This window comes from Triturus cristatus, chromosome 7 (genome assembly GCF_964204655.1).
Source record: "Triturus cristatus chromosome 7, aTriCri1.1, whole genome shotgun sequence".
Lineage (NCBI taxonomy): Eukaryota > Metazoa > Chordata > Amphibia > Caudata > Salamandridae > Triturus > Triturus cristatus.
The window spans coordinates 612,927,051-612,949,640 of NC_140590.1; the positions used below are offsets into that span (position 1 = coordinate 612,927,051).

Below are 22,590 nucleotides of genomic sequence, written 5' to 3' on the forward strand. Positions count from 1 at the left end.
CATCAATGTGGCCGGCTGACAGAGACCAGGCTGGGCAGGGTGCACAGCATCTGTGGGATTTAGCTGCCAAGGTTGTGATGTGTGGCTGCTGCCCCCTGCATCCGAGGGTGGGGACGACACCATCGATGCGGCCATTTGACGGAGACCAGTCTGGGCAGGCCTGGCTTGGGAGCACCGCAGTTGTAGGATTTAGCTGCAAAGGTTGTGATGTGTGGCTGCTGCCCTCCGCAGCCTCTTCCTTGACGACACACCTGAGGCCATGGAGAGAAGGGTAGGGGCCTCTGCCCGGCCGGACTGGGCCAACCTGCGGGCCTGCGCTGCCCCCTCTGCAGCAGCTGTGCGGTGGGAGGTGATAGGGCCCAGACTACGCAGCGTGTTGGCTGTCCCCTTTGGTTGAGGGAGGGGCTGCTCACCATTACACAGGCCTCATTGATAGGCCAAGAATGTGCCGGGGGTTGGGAGGCAATCTTCTGGGCCCTGAACTGTGCTCATCTGGAATAGGCCTGCAGTATTGACGTCCTGTTTGCCCTTGGACACCCCTTGATCTTGTGAGTAGTACAGCCTGGGGTCTGTGCATCTCTCCAGGGTGAGGAGACTGCTAACAGACCCCACCTAGCCTCAGCCCTGCAAGTACCACGCATCCGGCATTAGAGTAACACATTTCGGTGTGGTGGTCAGCATCACTGTAGTGAAATGCAAAATCATGCATTATAGCCTCTCAGCTGTCAAGCCTGAAAGTTGCTATAAGGCATTGAATATTGAAAGCTACAGTGGTGGAGAGCGCTACTCCTGGCATGCTTGGGGGCTGTTACTATACCGTGCTACAAAGTAACAGAACACTCAACACCACACGGCATAACTCTGACACCAATAGGAATTAATCACTGTCAGTGCCCAATGGCTACTACTGAAACAGTGTGTGAGTCTCAGTGAGTTTGGCAGTCCTACTTTAATTGGCGATTGTTTGTTCATCCTGCTGCAGCACTCATTTCAAGTTGTAATTGGCAGTATGGATCCCACGACTGGGCAGGATCTGACCAGACCCCCACCAGCGCTGGCACAGTTGTGAGCCTGCTCAGCTGGCAACCAATAGGGAGCTCTCCACTTTATTGTGATCCTTCGGACCGCGCGGCTAATGAGAATGTGAACCACAGCAGCCCGGGCCGGCGGAGTGGTTGAGCAGCCCAGAGCAGCAGTGTCACCAGAAGCAGTTGTGTGGCAGAATATGCGACGTTGGTGTTGATTGCCGTGGGATTGTCTCCAATCGTAGCAGGCCAGCGGGGCCTGCCTGTTGCCACTGCGCTGGCTTTTTTCGCTGAAGAGTAACTTATGATCTCCTACTGTTGCACTGACTTGCTATGAAAATTTGCTTTCGCTGGCGTGGTCATCACGTTGCTCAAATGGGTATAATTTCTTAAATGTATATGTTTCTCTCGTCTTCTTTAATCGATTTTTGCTTGTGAGAAAATGTCACTCATAGCCATCGAAATGTCACTCATAATTACACTGACATTACGAAAATGTCACACATAGCAAGTTAAAACATTGGCAGCTATGTAGCTTCCAGACGTGCCGTGATTTGGACCTCCCTGCCTGGAACACCGAGGGGCCCCGGGGATCATCGCTTTTTGCTGGACGCGCCCAAACTGCACCTTGGGCCTCATAGGCATACCTGCACAGCATTTGTATACCGCAGGTGCTGTGATGGACTGAGCCCAGCTTAGTCCCTGCTGACCTCTATTATAAAGGAGATGGCGATGCACAAGACGCAAAAGGACTCCTACCTTAAATAAATGCTTGCCCAAGCCTCTTCTAAGAGAACTGACTCACCGTGTGAGCGGCCTCCCAATCAAGGTGGCAGCTGCGACCCCTCCCCACAGAGATCATGGACCCCAAAGAGTGCAGCCCCCCATGGATCAGCTATTTGGTGGGCTCCGCCAAGATTTCACACTCCTATGGGAGGAGGTCGTGAAAGACATGAAGCACGAACTGGGAGCACTGGGCAAAAGAGTCTACATACTAGAAAACACCAGGGATGCAATGGGGAAGGAACTAGCAGGCACATGCATCAACCATCTTTGCGAGAGCAAACGGTGCGATTTGCAAAAATCGGCCGTTTGCGCCCGCAAAAAGGGCTTCTGCGATGCATCAAACTGTCAGCCTCTCGCAATTTAAGAAATCGCGAATTTTTTAGATTTCTTAAATTGCGATTGCATTTAAGGAATTGCAAATTGCGATTCCTTAAATGCTATGCATGATGGAATCGCAAATTGCGATTCTGCTAATAGGGGGGGCAAATTACCATCAATTTGTACTTGATGGTAATTTGCAAAAACTTTGAAAAATGCACTAAAGTGCATTTTTCAAAGTTGTAGGTTACACACACATGCCCATGGGGCATGTGTGTGCGCAACATGTGTGCACAGATCAATTTCAGGGGTGCAACAGGGTGTCCTTTTAACACCCTTGCACCCTTGAAATTGCATGCGCAATTTGTGAGTACCAATTGGTACTCGCAAATTGCGCATGCAATCTCCCATTCATTCATATGGGCCTCCAGGCCCATAGGAATGAATGGGAAGGCATTCCTTAATTGCGACTCGCAATTTGCGAGTCGCAATTAAGGAATGTTTTGGAATCGCTAATTTTATAGCGATTCCTACATGCATAGGCTTTTGCAATTCCTTAATTGCGATTCCTTAATAATCGCAATTAAGGAATCGCAAAAGCCTACATTGATGCATGTGCCTGTAGATGGCTTATAGTAGGGATCCACTCAACCTTCGGGATTATAACCTCACTCTGCTGGCTCGCCTGGACGACTTGGAAAACAGATCACTCCGCTAAAACATACACATCCAGGGAGCACCATGGCGAGTGGAAAAAGGAGACACAGAAACTTACATAAAACGGTTACTCCACCATGTTCTGCCCAATCTGGCCTTGACAGATCCTAACCCTAGACAGGACCCATAGATTTAACAGAACTGCCATTGACAAACCAGCTCCACCAGATGTTCTGACTTGTCTACATTACTATCGTCAGAAGTAGGTGTTCATGGTTGCAATTGCCAAAGGGGCACTATACAAGTCTAGGCTGCTGCAATATACTTGTTCTAGGATCTTTCCTTGGGCACCCTACAGTGTCATAGGCAGTTGAAGCCAGTCACCTCCTTCCTACAAAGTAAGGCAGTAAAATATCAGTGGGCTCACCTCTTTAAATTACTGTTCTCCTGGAATAATGAAGCTCCTGCAGTGCCTTCCCTTAAGGAAGTGGGATGCCATTCCAGCGGTAACCTTCTTCAGTGGTGGTTGAACATCCAGGAGAGCCAGTCGGTAGGCGATGGTGAAGGAGAGTAGGAAGGCGAAAGCAAAACCCAAGGCAGTCGAGATTCAGCTAGAGCGGCAGGCAGTTCCAGAGAAACTTCATGCTGACGATCTGGAGTCCTAGGTCTGTGACCATAGAAGCAGCCAGGGAGAGGCAGAGGACAGTTTGAGGTAAGAGCTACACATTGTGTTGGAGGCCGTGTTGGAGGGTGTCAGACAAACTATTAGAGGTATGATGGACCATGGACCTGAGGGGCGTTTCCTAGCCCTATATCTTAATTACTATGCTCCAGTTGGGGTGAGTGGTAGTTTCACGAGTTTGATTGCTCAGTTCACAGAGACACTTGAGAAACTACCACAGTAACGCGCTATGCCACCCACACCACTGGCCTCCACACGATTACCACCCTAGAGACACACATGCCTCTGCAACCCACTCTAAGAGACCCTTTGGCAGGACCTCCCGCACACGCGACTGAAGGTCCTTAGTTTAAATACCAGGGGCCCCAATATGCATGGCTCAATGCTTTGCTTACTCAGGTATTTCGGCTGTGACATCTTTCTCCTCCAGGACACTCGCCTACTCCAGAAGGTCGCCTCCGGTCTTGCTGGCTCATGCAACAATTATTTTGTCTGGCACAGACAAGAAAGGAGGCGTTGCAATACTGCTAGCCAGTAAATTTCAAGGCAAAATACTATATGCAGTAGCTGAGATAATGGGTAGGATGCTGGGGCAGAGACTAACACAGCAGACACACACATTTACACTCTGCAACATATATACCCCTAACAACAACCAAGAGCAATTCCTTTGGAATGCGATATCGTTAATCAAGGCTACCCAGGATGATGAGATACTCGTGAGGAGGGACTTTGATATAGTAATGGACATGGAGCTAGATCGCTCCGCACACAGGGTGGTTCAGAATGGAGTCCTGTCAGCACGCGGGCACCCATGGCTGAGGGATTTGAGCCTAACATAAATCCGGTGCGTGCAGCACCCCCTGCCCCCTCTAGTAAGGACAACACCTTTTTCTCCGCAGCACACCAGACCTATGTCTGACTGGATAACTATCTGGGCACCGCACAACTCTTAACACAAGTCCAACGGGTGGATATAGGGGTCACTGCTCTGTCCGACTATGCCCCTGTCCTATTCACCTCACACAGCAGATTGGTCTCTCCACGTCAGGGACAATGAAGGTTGAATTATAATCTTCTGAAATGGGCAGAGGTTCTTGCATCCATCCGCAACCGGATCACAAACTTCCAGGCGGAGAACGAGGGTTCGGCCACCCGGATTGGGATGCTTTGGGATACCCTTAAAGTGGTTTTGATGGAGGAATTTTTAGCCATTTCCACCACCCTTCATGCAGATAGGATGGCCAAGGGTAGGGAGCTGAAAGAAAGGATGAATAACCTGGATGGCCCGCACAAACATTTAGGTTTTAGGAAAGTCTGGTGCCTGTTGGCAGCCACAAGACAACAACTTAAAGAACTTGATTGGGATGCTGCGGAATAAGCTCAATTATGCACCAAACACAGATACCACACAGGGGAGACAAAGCAGGCAAACTTCTTGCCTGCAACCTCGGAGCACAACGGCAAAGAGAGACCATCAATTATATAACCAGTAGCTTCAATGAGAAAGCCTCTATCCCTGAAGATATTGGCGGCGCCTTCCAACAGTACTACTCTGCCCTATATACCTCAGACCTGCCCCTCCCAGAAACCATGCAATCCCCACTATTTTTAAAAAATATATATTTTTATTAAAGTTTTCAATCAGCGCAATGAAGCCAAGTACAGAGAAAAATAAAAGGACCCAATCCGCAGTGTACATATCAGGAGAAATCAGTTCGTCCCACGCTTCCCCCCTAGACCCCCAAACCTCCACCCACTCTAACCCCACCCCCCCCCATCAGTGCGCCCGCGTCAACGCCTTCTTCACTTCTGCTATGCAATCCCCACTAGACACGATTTCTCCATTGGCACTCACTACCAACCAGTCTGAAATGTTGGAAAAGTACAGATCCAACGGGGTTAATCCCTGAACAGGGATGTCTTTACAATGCAAAACATATTTTACTCATTCTAGATAAAGCCTCACATATGGGGAATCCGACCTTCCTACTGTCCATTGACACTGAAAAAGCGGTTGATCAAGAGCAGTGGTCGTTCCCTCGGGAGGTCCTTAGCAACACTAGGATGGGCTCCAAGTTCCAGAACTTGCTACACCAGCCCAGAGGCAAGGGTTAGAGTGAATATTACAACATCGAGCCCTATTAAAATATAAAGGGGGCACGCCAGGGGCTCCCCTGCCACCACTCCTGTTTGCTATCTACTTGGAGCCCCTGGCAGAGGTGATCTAGCGATACCCAAGGATTGCAGAGGTCGGCTTTGGTAAGGCAGAACATAAAATAGATTATTATGCGGATGACGTCCTGCTGATGCTCACAAATCCGCAGACCACTCTCTCCGTTCTTATCCACAAACTCGACACCTATGGCTTCGTGTCAGGATTTAAGGTCAACACGCCGAGGGATCTACAGGCTTCCTTTCTCCTGGGCACAGGAATACATCTCTTACCTTGGTGTCACCCTTCACTCCACAGTGGAGCGCACGGCTGAACAGAATTACTGGGAACCACATCGCACAACACAGAGACCTACATAATTGGTAGATGGGGGTCTTTCGTACTTAGGTCGCATAGATGTAGTCAAGATGACTCTCTTACCAAAAATACTATATGCAATGCAGGTACTCCCGATCCAACCTCCGTGGGGCATACTTTCGAATATACAGACCCTGATAGAAGGATTCATCTGGAGGGGAAATAAAGTCAGAATGCAGAAAAAGAACATCCATATTCCTCTGCAGAGGAGGCAGTATTGGGTGTTCCGTGGGTCAAATACTATTACGTTGCCGCACAACTATGTTATTTTGTAGAATGGCACCGTTGGGCATCGCAGAAACACTGGTGCTTTATGTACCAATCGGTCGCAGGCATCCACATGTGGAAGCTCCATGGCTCCATAAGAAACACAGACGCTGAGGGGTGTATAGTTATTAATGTCTTGTTGGCCACTATGGCTGCCTGCGATACTGTAGCTGCACCGCTGGATTTAACCACTATACCCTGCCCAATGACCCCTATAACAGGCAACCCTACATTTCTGCCAGCAAGAGACGGCACCAACTTTCTCACTAGGCGATTAGTGAACAGTAAACATGCTGAGGATCTTTTTGATCAGAATGGGTTGCAACCGTTTGATCAGTTGAAAAGGGACTATGGTATACATGATACAGAGGGTACGAGGTACACTCACACAGCGATCGGGAAACATGTAGCACACCCTTTCACTGCCTTGGAAAATGGCTCATAACAAAAGCTGATGATAAAAACCTAGACTCTGACCTTCAAAATTTTTTCCTGAAGGCGCTTCCCCAGCCCCGCACGCATCTCAAAATTGCTGGGAACAGAAGCTTAGCAATACACTTTCAGATAAGGAGTGGGGTGAGATTTTCTAGCGTGTCCGCACAACAGCGAACAGTGTGACCATTAGAAAACCAATGGCCAGATTTGTAAAATGTTTGCCTGTTTTTTGCGAGGTAATACTCTGCGTGATGTAAACTACCTGCTTTGAAGGTTCCTCATCCTCATGTTTCCAGCTGTGGGGTAATTTGTCGTTGCAAAGCAGGTTACCGTATTCACCCCCTCGTCCCACCCAACACTAGCAGGATGAAGGAGTCAAAATTTAGCAGGATGGTACCCTAGACCGGCAGGCTTAAGCAAAGGAGCCTCTCCTCACATCTCACTCCATAGTCACCATGGGAATACCCTTGCCATTGAACTTTAGATTTAAATCTGTTTTACAAAATAAAAAACCTACAACCTTAGGTTGGTAGTCATTAAGAATACGAACATAGCTTAGAAAGAACAACCCTTCCTCCAAACTAAGTGTTACTGAACCCCCCCCACCCACCACCACCACCCCTTACCCCCAGGGAGCCCTCCCACTTCAGCCAGACATAACCACACCCACTTCAGAGGAATTCTAACCCAGTGCTTCATCGATATTCCATGGATCCACTGCCATTCAAGGTGACCGCCATATTTCTCTAGTCATCTGCAGGCATGGCTGTAAGTCGGAATACTTGCAGGTACTTAGGGCAAGTACGTTCCCGATACCCTAGCCCAAAAAACATAAGCCACGCTACTCAGGTTTTCTCAAAGGTTGCTTCCCTCACCTCATGTGTAGCTGATATTCGTTCCATCCCCAACAAGGCCCATAGGTGATGCTGCCATATTTCATAATCTGGTGGTGCCTGCCTACCCTATGGTGCAAGTATAGCTTGTTTGGCTGTGCACAGTGCTAAAGCCATAGCCTTCTCCTGGAGTGTACACAGCGGAAATGTGTGTTGGCAAGCCTAAATAGTGTAAGTAGGAAATGGGGGGATATCATTGAAAAACATGTTGTTCAAATCACTCAATACTGTCCCCTAATAGGGCTTCAATTTGGTAATTGCCATAATAGATGCAGTAAGGTACCCAGTGAGCCGCAACCCCTCCAGCAGTCACAGGATCCAGTCGCAGCCCACGAGTGAACGTGGGCAGGTGTCTAATACCAAAAATATGTGAAGAACTGGCCCATAAAGACCATATTCCTCACATTCTTATCAGTTTAGGTAGCACTTTGACTCTCACCTCGGACAGAGGGAGAAACCCTTCCCTGGGTAGAGGAGGAATAGAGCAAAGTGGTTAATACATCCAGGAAGTGTGGCCAAAATGTTTTCCTACAAGATTAAATCAGTCAGGACCCAGTGCTTTAGCAGTTTTTAGGCCCTCAATCAGTGTATTACTTCCTCTTTCGTAATGAGTTGGTCTGGCTGCTCAACTTGCTTAATTTATCTAGGTTACTTGTTATGACATATGCCTTTATTGATTCTGGACTGGTTGGCTCTGTGTTGTATAACTGTTGGTAAAGCCAGCAATAACCATTCTTCCTTCTTCCGTTAGTGTGAAGTTGTTTCAATTTTGATTGCCCCGAGGTGAGAGTCACAGTGCTAACTAAACTGCTAAGAATGTGAGGATTATTGTCTTTATGGGCCAGTTCTTCTTACTGAACTTAGGTGTGAAGATCTATAGAAAGATTTTAGTCGAACAGTATCCTCCCTCACCAGGTACTCGCTAATAGCTCCAACTTCATGGACTGATGCTGGATGAGCAACAACACCAGGAAAGTGCTGCACATGATTCAAACAGCAGTCAAACCCAAAGGCGAGACTAAGCTCAGGGGGCTAGATTTGGGCTTTCCTACAGAGGTGATGGAGGCAAGCAGGTTTGGTCACAAATTTATGAGTGTAATTTGGGTAGAATAAGCAGAACCAAACAGATTCAACACTACAGATTTTGAAAGGGTGATGATTAGAAGGGGGACAAGGCAGAGATGGCCCCTTTCACCTCCCTTCGATGCGCTATATCTGCTGGCACGAGTAATTGATACCACTGTAATAAAAGGTATTACATGGGACTGGTTTCCTTTGCATTAACAATGTTTGCAGACTACATTCTCATCTGCTTGTCAGAGATGAATATCAGTTTGTAAAATGAATGTTTCCAAATCGAAAGCTCTAAGCTGTACAGTCTCCCCAAAACATGCAGCTGCCTGAAGGGGTTCATCCACCAGTTCCAGTGGAACATAATATCTATAAAATATCTGTGCGTTTATCTTGCATACAAATTGTAATTGTTTTTTTTGCGGTGAACTATTTACTTATACTAGAAGTGAAAGCGGGAGATTAATAATGATGGCACAATATTCACCGCTCTTTGATTAGTCACATCATGTCACTCAAAATGACGGCCTTTCGAGGATATCTTTTCCTCTTCCAGGCTAAAAAGAGGTTCATTATCATTTATTTAATTTGATTTTCAACGGCAGCTCTGATATAAACATATTTTCTATCCGTTTCTGTCTGTTTCTACAGGTGCTAAACATGAACAACTATTTCTCTGTGGGTCCTGATGCACTCATGGCCTTGAACTTCCATGCACATCGGGAAAAGGCTCCATCATTGTTTTCCAACAGGCTTATTAATAAGGTTGGTTGATCACATTTGTTATGCCTGGCACAGAGAAAAGTAAATGTAATAGCTATAGTTTGGATGGGTAAATGATTAACCTGAGTGAATTTAGGAGTAAAATTAAATGTGAACACCTCCCCCAGACACTGATATCTTTTGGTTTGTTTACTTGGTGAGAGGCATGACTTTGATCCAAATTTTCAAATTCTGCCCATGTAAATATGTTCTCAATGAGTTCTCTTTTTAATATTTTAACTGTTTTACCAATTTTATAACTACACATATAAGGCATTTTTCTTCTTAGATTACTTCCCCATGTATCATGCATTATGTAGAAATAATTTAAATGTTTACATTTACACTTATCTGTAGTGGTTATATGTAAACATATACAAATATTCATAGTACATATCCGTAAATACTTTGATTTCTACTGTCCTTCCTCTGTTGTTTAAATGAGCACTTCCACATTCAGGTTTTACCAATCCTTTCCCTCGCTCCAACCTCTTGGGGATCTACTTCTGTATAACAGGGAGGAAAAGGTTTACAGTGATGCCTTTGTGCAACCATGGCACCATTTGGCACCATTGAACCCCTCACAGAATTGTGAACTGAAATTTCTGGTTCAGCAAAGCATCACTGATACCATGTTCACCCCTTCACATTTGTTTAATGTGATAGAGAAGTCAGCTTATTGATGTTGCAGGAAAGAAAGGGCCTTATGCAGGACCCTGAAGGTAATGTGCTCTTAGAAGGACCTTCAGCTCAACAATTGCAAGTAGATGTACTTTAATGCTAAATCGCACCTCCCCTGTACCTAACGGAAAATGAAAACATAGGTAAGGTGGTAGACAAATTTGTTAAACTGGGGACTGTGAGAGTGCCTCTTTTGGTGCTTCTATAATTAAATACTTTTATGTGTGTTCTCTCTTATTGAAACTCTCTGCTTCCTTAGAACCAACACTGATAATTCATAGAAATAGCACTTTCCTACTTTGTATCACCCCTACCTACTGGCACTGCCTCAAATTTGCACTTCCTGAAATACTTATTCTGTGAGTTGGAACTAGTAGAGTGGGGGAGCATGTCTGAATGCTTATAAAATAAGCTAGTTTAGCGAGCGATCCCTTGACTTAGGCATTGTATGAATGTTGCTAATCATAGGAACGTAACAGGAAAGGATATTGTAAAATGAACACAATATAAATTATGCAGCTCCAGATACGATGTTTGCAGTGGTGCATGCAGGGTTGTGCCTTGAGGCGTGTTTTTCAGCAATAAATAGCTGTGGGTATATCAGACCAATCAATGTTATTAGGGATTATAATTGATATTGCATCAGCCACTCTTAAACAGAGCAACAGGAAATGCTGAGGCTTTTATATGAAGGAGGGAACAGGATATGGTGAGCTATTATGAATATCATCATTTGTCATTTTATAGAAGGAAAAAGTAATACCATATCATACTCCTTTAAAGGGTCTCCTACCTTTACATAAGAACAATGACTTCTGCTCCATTACTTTTACCTAAAAATTATTCTACTTATCATTATTGCTACTCTCATCATTTTAACCTGTGCAGTTGGACTTTGAGTTCAAAGGTATCAAAAGAAATTGTATAAAATGCACATAAGCAAGAATAAGTTACATTTTTTATTTTAATGTAATCTATTAACTTTAGAAATGGTACATTGTAGGGATACTGTAAGAGTTGCATTTAGGTGTTTATGTATTTATTTTCAGCTGTTTACTTGTCTAATAGTGCAAACCAGACCCAGTGGACGTCAGAGGGATTTCTAAAGGTACAGGTTATAATTTATGGCCATGTAGTATGCAAATCTATAAACAGAATATAATAAAATTTGATTCTAGAGGCCAAAATACTTTTATAATAAAGTAGATGATAATATTCTATAGCAAATGCTACACCTAATAAGGGTGTTAGATTTTAAACACAGATTATCAGTTAACAACAACCTTAGATTCCAGAATGCCGCTTTTCAAGAAGTGTGTCCTTCACTACTACTTGATATTCATTGAGAAAGGGGGATAGGAGCAGCAGATGATGTAATTCTTTTTTAAATGTGATATAGAGTTAGGGGTATCTAAAACCTAAATGTAATTAAGGATTGGCATTAGAGTTTTTGTAAAGTTTAGAGTTACGATTTGAGTTAAAATGCTACTGGGTTAGGGTTCCAGGTTGGGTTAACCTATAAACACCTTCTAGGACTCTAGTGTTATATGTCCTATCTAAGCAGCCTAATGTTGAATTAATGAATTTAATTTAATCAAGAAACCGCCGCCTCCATGAAGTCCATTAACTCGGGATCCCCATCAGACCCCTGCCAACACCACACCAACTCGAGAGGAATGCACCCCTTCAGCGCCATGCTTAAATCCATTCAGATTGCCTCCGCCTTTCCTGTGACCTTCCCAGACACTTGGAACTGTCCTCCCATAGCTGAAGAAACCCTCAGCAGACCCTTCAACGCTTGCGAACTACAGGCTGATCTCCCCGTTACTTTTCCTTGCCAAAGGCTTAGATAAATCATCAAGAGTTGCCTCACCGAATACCTCAAAAAACACAAACTCTCCAACATCAAACTGTCTGGTCTCAGACCCGACCACAGCACAGAAACTGCCCTCACTGTCACCTCAAATGGCAACCCCATAACTCTGGATGGACGAGAGACGGCAGCCCTCATCCTCCCTGAAGTCTGCAAAGTGTTTTACATGGGTTCCCACCCATCCCTATCCAACGCCTACATGACATCGGAATCCAAATTCACTCACTCCGATGGATTTGCTTCTTCCTGGCTGGAAAGACTCAGTTAGTCAGCCTGCCACTGTACACCAATGACTCCCGCGACCTCATCTGCAGAGTTCCGTAAAGATCCCCCTTAAGCCCGACCCTCTTCAAGGCATACATGATCCCTCTAGCCAGCATTATTTGCTCTCACAACATCCCCGTCCTCTCGTACGCCGACATGCAACTCATTCTCTCCTTCACGGACTAGACGCCCAGTACCCTGCTCAAGTTCAATGCCTGTCAGAAATTGCTCACTGAATGAAGACCAACTGTCTGAAGCTAAACACCAACAATGCAGAAATTGTGATCTTCAGGAAGAGCACTTCCTGGTGGAAATCCACCTGGTGGCCAGCAGAGCTATAACGGACAACACACCCCCACCACCCACACCAGTCATCAACAGAAAACGCGACATGGCCTCCCAAATCAATGTGTTTATGCCTCATGCTTCCATACCCTGAAGATGCTGAGGAAGATTTGCAAATGACTTCCAAAAGCACCTGGAACACCATCATGCACGCTGTAGTCACAAGCAAGATGGAATACAGGAACACCTTCTATGCTGGCGATCAACAAAAACCTCACCAGAAGGCTGCAGACCATTGAGCACTCATCGGCCAGAATAACTGTCAACCTCCCACGCTGCACTCACACCACCCCTGAAGGAGGTCCAGTGGCTCCACATACACAAACTAGCACAATTCAAACTCTGCAACCACACTTAAACTACATAACGCTGGCCCAGCATATCTCAGCAACTACTTTCACAAACCTTCCAGACACCTCTACTCATCAGGACTTGTACTTGGATACATTCAATAACCAGATCCGGCAGTCAAGCCTTCTTCTACGTCACTCCTAAAGTGTGCAACGACCTGCTGCTACACATAAGAGCTTCCTCCTCACTTTTTGAATTCCGCATGAAGCTGAAGACCTGGCTTTTTGAGTAGTTCCACTAGGTCCTAGGTTTAGTTAGACTCACTCCTATCCAGCGCCAGGATACCCTCCCGGGTCATAGTGCGCTCTACAAATCTGCATTACATAACAACATAACTTTATTTAAATACTGACAACACAGAAGGGAGGTTCGTAGTCTCTCCATTGCACCATCTCACATGTTTATAAGTTCAATCAAGAATGTTGTTATTGAGCAGGCATTATCACAACTGTCATGAAGGGTAACACGACTTTAATGTTTCACATCTGATTTTTAGCATGTGAGGGATGATCCAGTTTACCAGTAATACCAACTATCCAACAATAGGTCATGAGCAACCAACTTCCTTACTCTACATTGTGCAGTAAACCTAATTCAAAACATACTTTCTAATTGTTTCCGTTTATGTTTTGCCTCCTTCATGCAGAAACATGTCACTAGTGAAGATGACCCAGAATTGTATTCTTTTATGCCATCTGTATACACAATTGTTTGACAAAAGAAGCTTATCCGATTTGTGGTATACTTTATATTAGTATACCTACCCCCTCCTGAAGGACTGCCAGGACATCACAGACACATGTTTTGTTTTGCCTATTCCTTGGATACAGTGCATTTGGTTAGTGTCCCTGGTTTTCAGTGCAGTGTTACAAGCTAGTATTCCTGCAATGTAATGTTCATGTCCCATTAAAGCAGTTCCTTGGTTTAGTGTCCTATAATGCGGAGCAGTCTCTAATGGGTTAGTGTCCTCATGAGGCAGTGAACAGTATTTGCTAGTGCTCATAAGATGCAGTTCAATGTGGTGGTTTATTGTCCATACAATTCATTGCATTGTGGTCGGATAGTATCTATAGGAGGCAATGTAATGTGTCTTGTTATCTCCTGTAATTTTTGCTGTGGTGGGTTACTGGCCCCATAATGCAATACATTGGTCTGTTATGAATAGACATATTGTAGGTTGCTGGAGCCCTATACGCAACACCAATAAAACACATTATTAATTGTACAGTATTTATGACTTCCTGTTTTATGATATGTGCTATATCGACTGTGCTTTGAACTGTACTTTTATGAATATTAATTAATAATCGAATAAAGATTACAAAAAAAACCTTAACTACTGCAAGCACTGCATCACAAGAATTGCGGAGAAGGCCTATCCTAATGTTGTAATACTCACTTCCACCATGTAACACATGACTTTATCAAGAACACCAGAAAAATTATCCTCGTCTGTCTTGTACATATACTTTTACATAACGCCCCTCTTGTGCATCCAGAATAACAGTGTTATATAGTCTATATAGCTATTATACAACACCAAAGGTTTATTCTTAGTAACATATGTATGTTATTATTCAATATTGCAATTTGTAGTGTGCTAACTTGCTAAAGTTTCCAAATGCTACAATGGTTACTTAAAGGTCTTATCAAATAGTCATGTCTTTTGTAGGCGTTAGACTTGTGGAGGAAAGATTATTCTAGTGCATCTCGAAAGAGAGCAAGACCTAGCTTATCTGTTTAGGTGTTTTTTACGCGAAATTAATTTTCTTACTATATTGATGTAAACCTGCTAGAAATGCATACTGTTTACATTATAAAATGTTTCCTTAGGCTGTGTATTTGTTCTACGGGACCAAAGATTGTTTAATACAAGAATGCAAGGATCTTAACAAAAAAGTTGAGGTAAGTTAACAGCTTTCTTTATAATTCATACCTTTAATGTGTATGTCTTATTCCCCAAGTATGTTTTTAAAAGTTTTTTTTTTAGGATTTTGAAACAGAAAAGTTCGAAACAATTCCGCATTACAGTTGTGACTTAATTACTCTTGATAAGGATCATAAATAAAGTCGTTGCATTATAGTTATTATTTATGTATTCATTGTAAAGATTTTGTTTGCATCTCTCAAACGATGAATCCCTCTTGCTGTGGGTTAGGTTGATGTATTATGTTATAAATTATCGTCTGTAAAAGCCTGATATACTGTGTAAAACCTGCAGGTAGCCCAACTTATTGTAAGCACTCATTAAGAAAAGCACCCAGCAACAATTAAATAGCTGCAAATCAGAAGATTATAAGGAAGCGTGAGTAGTTAGACTACTTAACTAGTATCATTTGTTATTTATATTCATCTTTTAGCTAAGCCACATGCAACTGATTTGTACGTGATAGGGGAGAAGAAGCATGAAGTGTATAAGGAGTCGGAATAACTTTTATTTCGTTACCTAGGGCTGCAGCTTTTAACCTTTGACACCCACTTCATCATTACTGGAATTCGGGGACCCCCACTGAATAATTATTTGAATTCTTCAACCCCTCCCCCAACACACACACACTGAGTCAATACTGGAAAGCTGGGACCCTGGCCTAAGCAGTTTTGATGATTGAAACCACTAAACAATACTCAGATTATGAAATATTTTATTTAATTTACAAACCAATATAAAATGAAATCACAATTTTAAATTTAATGGGAAGTTATGCACTTTATTTAAATTCAATTAAGGCAGATCATTGTCCATACTATATTTTGTTTGATGCGCTTGCACTATCCCCTGAATTAATCTGAGGATACCAACTTGATTTGGTGCCTCCAGTTCAAATTCCTTTCTATTTAAAGTGCATTTTAAAATTGTCAATTTTACATTTTGCGTATTTATTTATATGCACTTTATTGATCTGTTAATATTATTTCATTTTCTAAGCAGGTGCAGAACCTCAAAGTAGGCTTCACATCCCCCTGTCATCCCCAGACACCAGGTTAAGAACTGCTGGTCTATGGTATCAGTTGTGCAGTAGTCACCTTCATATGTTAGGGAATGAGTAGGTGGTAAGCATCTTATAACATTCATTAATCCAAACTGCGGGGGTGGGGGCAGGAAAGGATGATAAATTAAAATACAGTCCAGTTCATCGATGTCTGCAACAGATGGGAATCATAAAAAATAATGAAGCCTCAGAATAATACAAATGCTGTGCAGAGGCTGCACTACTCTGCACTGACATGTATTAACATGCATTGTACAGTAATATTATGCAAGAGGTAAATAACTCAAATCATAACTCTCAGACAATCCCTCACAAAATTTGGGAGGAATAAAAATGTTGACTGCATTTTTTGTTAAGCACAATTATGCCGTGGTGTCTTTATGCAGTGGTAAATTACAGCGATTAGAGAAATTGTAAGTATGATGTATGTGGCTTTTACACATCCAGCTATGTCGGAGACTCGCTGTGCACAAGATCCCTCCCATCGCTTTTATTTTGATACGTCAGGTGAATTTCCATTGTGCCTAAGTCACTGGCGCAACGGGACCCAGTAAGAAAGAGGTGCAGCCCGGAGACCCAGGGCCCAAAAACTGCTTAGATGGGGTGAAATCAGAAGAACAGTTTACTGAACGTGAGGAAGTTTCCTGTCAAAACATATGTGCTGAGGGAGAGTGTTCTAGTGTTGCCCCACAAGATAGGAGATGCAGCAGCCGCCCGATCTGGTTAGGGGGGGTGTGGATCTAGGCAAGCGTTGCAGATCTGAGGGCTCTTGTTTGTCTGTGTAAGGATATATTGTTACGAAGAAGTTTAAACTTGGACTGTTTTTGCTTGGTCCACTAATGTAAGGCTCTTAAGGTTGAAGCCGAAGGGAAACCCGTGGTCTGGTTAAACCACAAAGGAGCGGTGTTCTGTAGCCTTCTGAGTGGGTAATCAACAATGCCCATGTAAAGACCATTGTCTTCATAACCTAAATGTCAGCTGTCCTCACCAATCCTAGATAACACGATGGGACCTGCACTACTCCCAGCACTGGGGTGCTGAAGTGAGCCCACAGCATCGCAGCGAGGGTTCGAAATAGGTCACAGCCAGATTAACTGGAAAGAATCTGATCAGGTCAGATATACTCTGACCAGATATGACGACAGTTAATTGCACACTGATTTGTCTTTTTGCCTTTCTCCTTCCCAAGGGAGGTATATTCAGAGATAAAGAAGCAGCAGTGGAGCCTGCCCTCAGACCCCTCGCTTATTGACTCACAGCCTTGGGCAGGACAGAGCTTAAGCCTAATGGGCTCATGCTATGTTCAATCAGCGAGGCATGCCTTTTATCTCAGAGGGTTGTAGCTCTATAGTGTTGAAGCCCACAGAGGACTAGGGCTAGAAGAATGTAAGCCCTCTAAATTCTGCAACATGGGGCACAAGCGCACAAGTGCAAGTGCCAGTGAAACTTGCCTGGCTCTGCCTGATTAACCCACAAACAAAGGTAAATGGCCGAGTGCCTTATGTCTATATACCATATACATGTTATAAAACCGAAATAGAAGGTAGGAAATGTGGCCTGGGCAGAGCCCCCATGCCCTTTTAAAAAAGAAATGCCCATGATAAAACCATAAACAAACGCTGTTGCAAGGTGGAATATTATATGATATGGATTGAAGGCCTTACCATGCAATATCCTCACAATACACAGAGATGATCCCTGGATTCAACAACAATAATCCTTAGCTCAGACCTGGTAGTGTGGCAAAGAGCAGTCAAGCAATACTGGAGGAACATGTGTAAAGCATTTTACAGTGCCATTATGATGCATAGGTAAATGAGATAACTTGAAAGGAATCCTTCACCCTTTCATAAAAATAGAGCTTATTTTGACATAAATGTAGACACGAAAATGAACTTTTTATCATACACATAACCGGTGTTATGAATTTTCAAAGCATTAGAAAATTAATGCATTAAATACTTCAGACGTTTAACTTTGTGGTCAATGGAAAATGCTGATAGTGACAAACGGCCACTTAGGGGTCGAGTTACTTTCTACCCTCTGGAGGTAGAGGTATTTGTGGGCCCAGGACCAGGTTTCCACAGTCACATTACTTGTACTCTGTTCGGAGACCCTGGGTGCATAGGTAACTTCTGAACTGTCAGTGGGCTTTAAATCGGGACTTTTAACATTGTGGTCAAGGAGGAAAAAGCGCTCTTGTGACAAATGGTCACTTCTCGGTTGTTTCTCTCCCTCGCAGGGTAGAGATGTTGGTGTCCCAGGATCAGGGTTCAATAGCCAGCTCACTTTTACCTTGCTCGGTGAGTCGGGGTGCAGCGGAAGCATCTAGCTGTCAATTACTATGAACCGGAGCCATTGGAGCTGTCAAAAATGCAGCACTTGACAATCCGTTATTTGGCAGTTGAATTACAGTCTACCCCCGCAGAGTAGAGGTCTTTGGGGTCCCATGACCCAGGCTCAACAACGGGATTTCTTCAACCTTGCTCTGTGACTCCGGGTGCAGAGGTTGCTTCAGCTGTCAATCACCGGGGACGGGTCGCGCCACGATATTGACCTCCCAATTTCTAGGATGCAGAAACACAGGAGTGGGGTTTTGCTGATTGCTGGTTGCATGTACTGTGAAGTGCCCTCTTGCTGTAGAAGTCACTTAAAGAGTTGGTTGCAGGACTGGCGACTAACAAGCCTTGGTTGCGGCAAAGGTAATCCAAAGTTACTTCGGCAGCTGGAGGTCCGAGGAAGTTAGGTAGCAGCTGGAAACTTGGTATGAGCCCAACTACAACTCCTAGAATGCACATCACCTCTTTTCTTCGGGTTATCAGCGGGCCCAGTGGATGGCTATTTGCTAGATTAGCACGTCGATTTACCTGCAGATTGCAGGGGACTAGCCCCTCCAGACAAGGGGAGTCTTACTTGATTTCTAGCATCCACAGTTGTCCCTCTTGCATGGAAAGTGGAGTTAGAGTAACAAAACTGCATCCAGCAGTTCTAATGGGGGGAAAAAGTGGAGGGTCATTTGCAAAGAAGCCCAGTTTCCAACAGAAGCAAGATAACATAAAAAAGTGTCTTTAAAGGGAAAGGCACCCCTTAGATGAAGGCTGATTTACAAGGCAATAAACGTTTGGGTAATGATTTACAGCAAAATTGTCAAGGTCAGGCAGTAGCTATTGCTTTGACAATAAAAAGAAAAACTAATACAGTTTAACCATTACTGGCCAGTTAAAAATTGCCTGCCTTTTGCTGTACAGAATATACTAAACTGGAAACCTCATAGTAAAAGTTTACAGAGACAGATATTCAGTGGGTGTTTAGCATTTTATAACATTATAAACATTTAAAAGAAGCATTTATATTTTAAGAATCAATAAAAAGTATCCTTTATATTGAGTTACACATTTCTATGTTGTGGTTACATTTTAGCTGGGTTCAGCATTATCAAAGTACTTTGTTTAGATGTGACATTTCGTCAAACATAGAGTGCTGGGTAGATTATATTTTCAAAGTGATAGGAGCAAACCACTAATCCAGTCTCAAATGTATAGTTAGTTAACAAGCCGGCTTTCAAAAACATAAATGCATAAACTAAAAAAAGTAAACTTCAATGTTATTTGTGTTTCTGAACTGTTTGTTTTAGACGTGTACAAGCAAATTTTAAAAAAGCCATACCATAGGCTCAGAATATGAGTTCTTCAGGAAAAACTGAAGCGGTAATATCGCTTTTGGAATTGCTAATAACGAGCCGTACTATAATTATTTTGTGCAGCATTCCAGCAGTATAGCAGGTTTTCATCTAGGAAAAGGTGAATTACTGTGGAAAATGGTATTTGAACAACAGAATTTTGTCCCACCTTCTTGGCTTTCATCGATATATTACACAGGTTTGCACTTGATAAATATACCTGTGCATAAACCTGAAAAGGTGATTTTAAAGCATATCCCTTAATTCTGATTCTAGTGAAAGTCCTCTTGCTGTCCAAATCAAGATAATGAAGAAACTCATAAGGACGACCAAAGAAGGCAAAACCTCAAAAGCTATGGAAAATATAACAATAATATATATATAGATAGTAATTCTTCTAGTGTCACTTCTTCATCTGTTCTGATTATCCTGTCTCCTTGATGTTTCTACATAAAGACCACATTAGTTTATTTATATCATATTCAAAAAAGGATCTGGGAGAAAATTGGCATGCCATATTCTAACATGCTTCCTAGTCGAAACTGGAACAATATGTACGTCGTTGTTATAATTTCTCTTCATTGTCAAAGTTTTTTTCTCTATTAGAGTGAGTTAATCTCTGGGAGACAAGCACGCCTTTTGTTCTTTTGGGCAATGCTTTATTGCCATGGTAAAGTGGTCTCTGAAGCTTCAAACCTAGCTGTATTGTACGTAGTTCACACAGATATACAATCACAGCCAGCCCCGCATATGTAATGTGTACTCCTTCAAGTTAGCCTTAGTCTACTAATACCCCAACCCCAATCATTTCTTCCTGTCTGTGTCTCAGAGGAAAGGCACCTATTGAACTTATATGTGGTTGTCTCTTGTCCAGTATATACCCCTTTATTAATTAAAATATTTTATTTTTGTGTTTTCAGTAATTTTCACAATAGTGGTTTGAGAATAAATTATTGCGCCAGGCCACTACTTATTGGTCACAGCCACAGGTTTTGTCCACCTTCTCCTAATCCTAAAACAGAGTTTGAATTTATGTTGCGGAACACTAGTTCTATGTTATTTCTTTATATCTCGGATCGGTGGGTGGTGAGGATGGGCTGGGCCTTAATATTAGTGCTCACCTGTAATTGTTCACATGTAACATGTGTTCATGTTGCGCTTTCTCCCATCTAACTTGTTGCTTAAAGGTAGGACGAGGTGATGTTCTGCCTGGTTCCTGAAAGGTAGGCAAAGTACTACCTGTATTCTGAACATCCATGTCCAGATTTACCAACATTGTGTGTCGGGTTTCCATTACTTTTGTAACACAAATCCTGTACAACATGCTGTGGTGATATGTACTTTCCAGTGAAAAATATGTGATACTTTGTGTCAAGGGGACAGTTCGTGGGTGGTACATACACCCACCCATGGGTTTTATCGCAAATCCCTATATACTAACAGTTGTAGACCGAGATTTGCCCCAGAATCTTGCACCTCCTCGAGGTAGGCATAAGGCTGAACTACAGCCTGTACAACGATTGAGGATTGTGCCCACGTTTTTATTGCTTAGCTGTAGTTTACATTCAAGGAAATTTACTAAAATGTAACATAAAGTAGCACATCAACCAAAGAAACTGTGCTGCATTGCTTGAAAGGGGGAGTGAAAATGAGCACCATATCTATTAAGATATTCCACTGTTTTTCTCTTCCCAATTGCTGGTGCATTGTAGGCTGCCATGCACCAACCATAGTGCAAGGGTGTGTTTGTTCTGTCAAGCATACGCTTTGTACTGAAAGGTGAGCCTTCCAGTACGAAAATGTACAAATATTATGCTTTAATTATTTTCCTACTTTGTATGTGTTCTGTACAATGCAGCACAAATGCAAGTTTGAAAAGTATGGAGAATTTAAAATGAAAATATTTCTCCTATGTTATACCTGACTTGAGGAAGTGGAAGGTTTATACACAAGTCCCTGTCTGCCATTATCAGTAGATGGGGATTTGAGTCAAAACCATGGATGGGTGCATTGGAACACCCATGTGCCTCCAATGAAACTCCTCCTTGATGCAAAGTAGCACATTGCACTACTTTGTTTTATTTTGGCCTCCTAACTAATGGAAATCCTTATTTTCACTCAGAAGTAAATACCACTTCAATACTTTTCACAAGGTTTTGATGTAATATAGTTGCAATTTGTCAATCCACTTCTTCTGCCTCTGAATCAATACTCCACGGACAGTGCAAAGAAATTGCCAAAAGTCATATTGCACAAACTGTGCATATATATAGGTTTAATGGCATCTGATCAATAATACATCTGCCTTAGGGAGTCCACCACTGCATCTAGTGTCAGCTTCATTTGTGAACTATGCATCAACACCTTCGGCAACATGGTAGCTACTTTTTTTTGCAAGACCGCCAAGTGGAGTTCTATTGCAGTCAGAGTCTTTTCATTGTGCCTATAATAAAGATTGTGAAAGGAAACAGATAGAGATTCCAAGCATCATTGGCACATATTATAGTCTATGGCCGCTAATCATTATTTCAGGGTGTATCAATCAATCAATCAATCATAGCATTTGTAAAGCGCACTACATGCCGACAGGGTCTTAAGGCGGTAAGGGGGGGGAGGGGGCAATGCTGCTACTGTTCGAAGAGCCAGGTCTTGAGGAGTTTTTTGAAGGTCAGTAGGTCTTGGATCTGCCTTAGGAGGATGGGGAGGGTGTTCCAGGTCTTGGCGACGAGGTGGGAGAATGATCTGCCGCAAGCGGTCACTCTTTGGATGCGGGCGACAGTGGTGAGGGTGCAGTCTGCGGAGCGGAGCTGGCGGATGGGGGTGTAGAAGCTGAGTTGGCTGTTGAGGTACGCTGGTCTGGTGTTGTGGAGTGCCTTGTGTGCGTGGGTGAGGAGATTGAAGGTTATCCTCTTGTTGACAGGGAGCCAGTGCAGGTCTCTCAGGTCGGGTGTGATGTGGCTGCGGCAAGGGATGTCGAG

At 43.3% G+C, this 22,590-nt stretch overlaps 1 protein-coding gene across 1 annotated transcript in view; it reads left to right on the forward strand.

Moving 5' to 3' along the window:
* Positions 1 to 22,590, forward strand: part of DGKE (diacylglycerol kinase epsilon) — a 151,940-nt gene that overhangs the window by 60,087 nt on the left and 69,263 nt on the right. The window contains exons 7-8 of the mRNA XM_085617181.1: positions 9,319 to 9,432; positions 14,777 to 14,848. Coding sequence (XP_085473307.1) covers positions 9,319 to 9,432; positions 14,777 to 14,848 — 186 coding nt within the window. The remainder of the gene's footprint in view (positions 1 to 9,318; positions 9,433 to 14,776; positions 14,849 to 22,590) is intronic.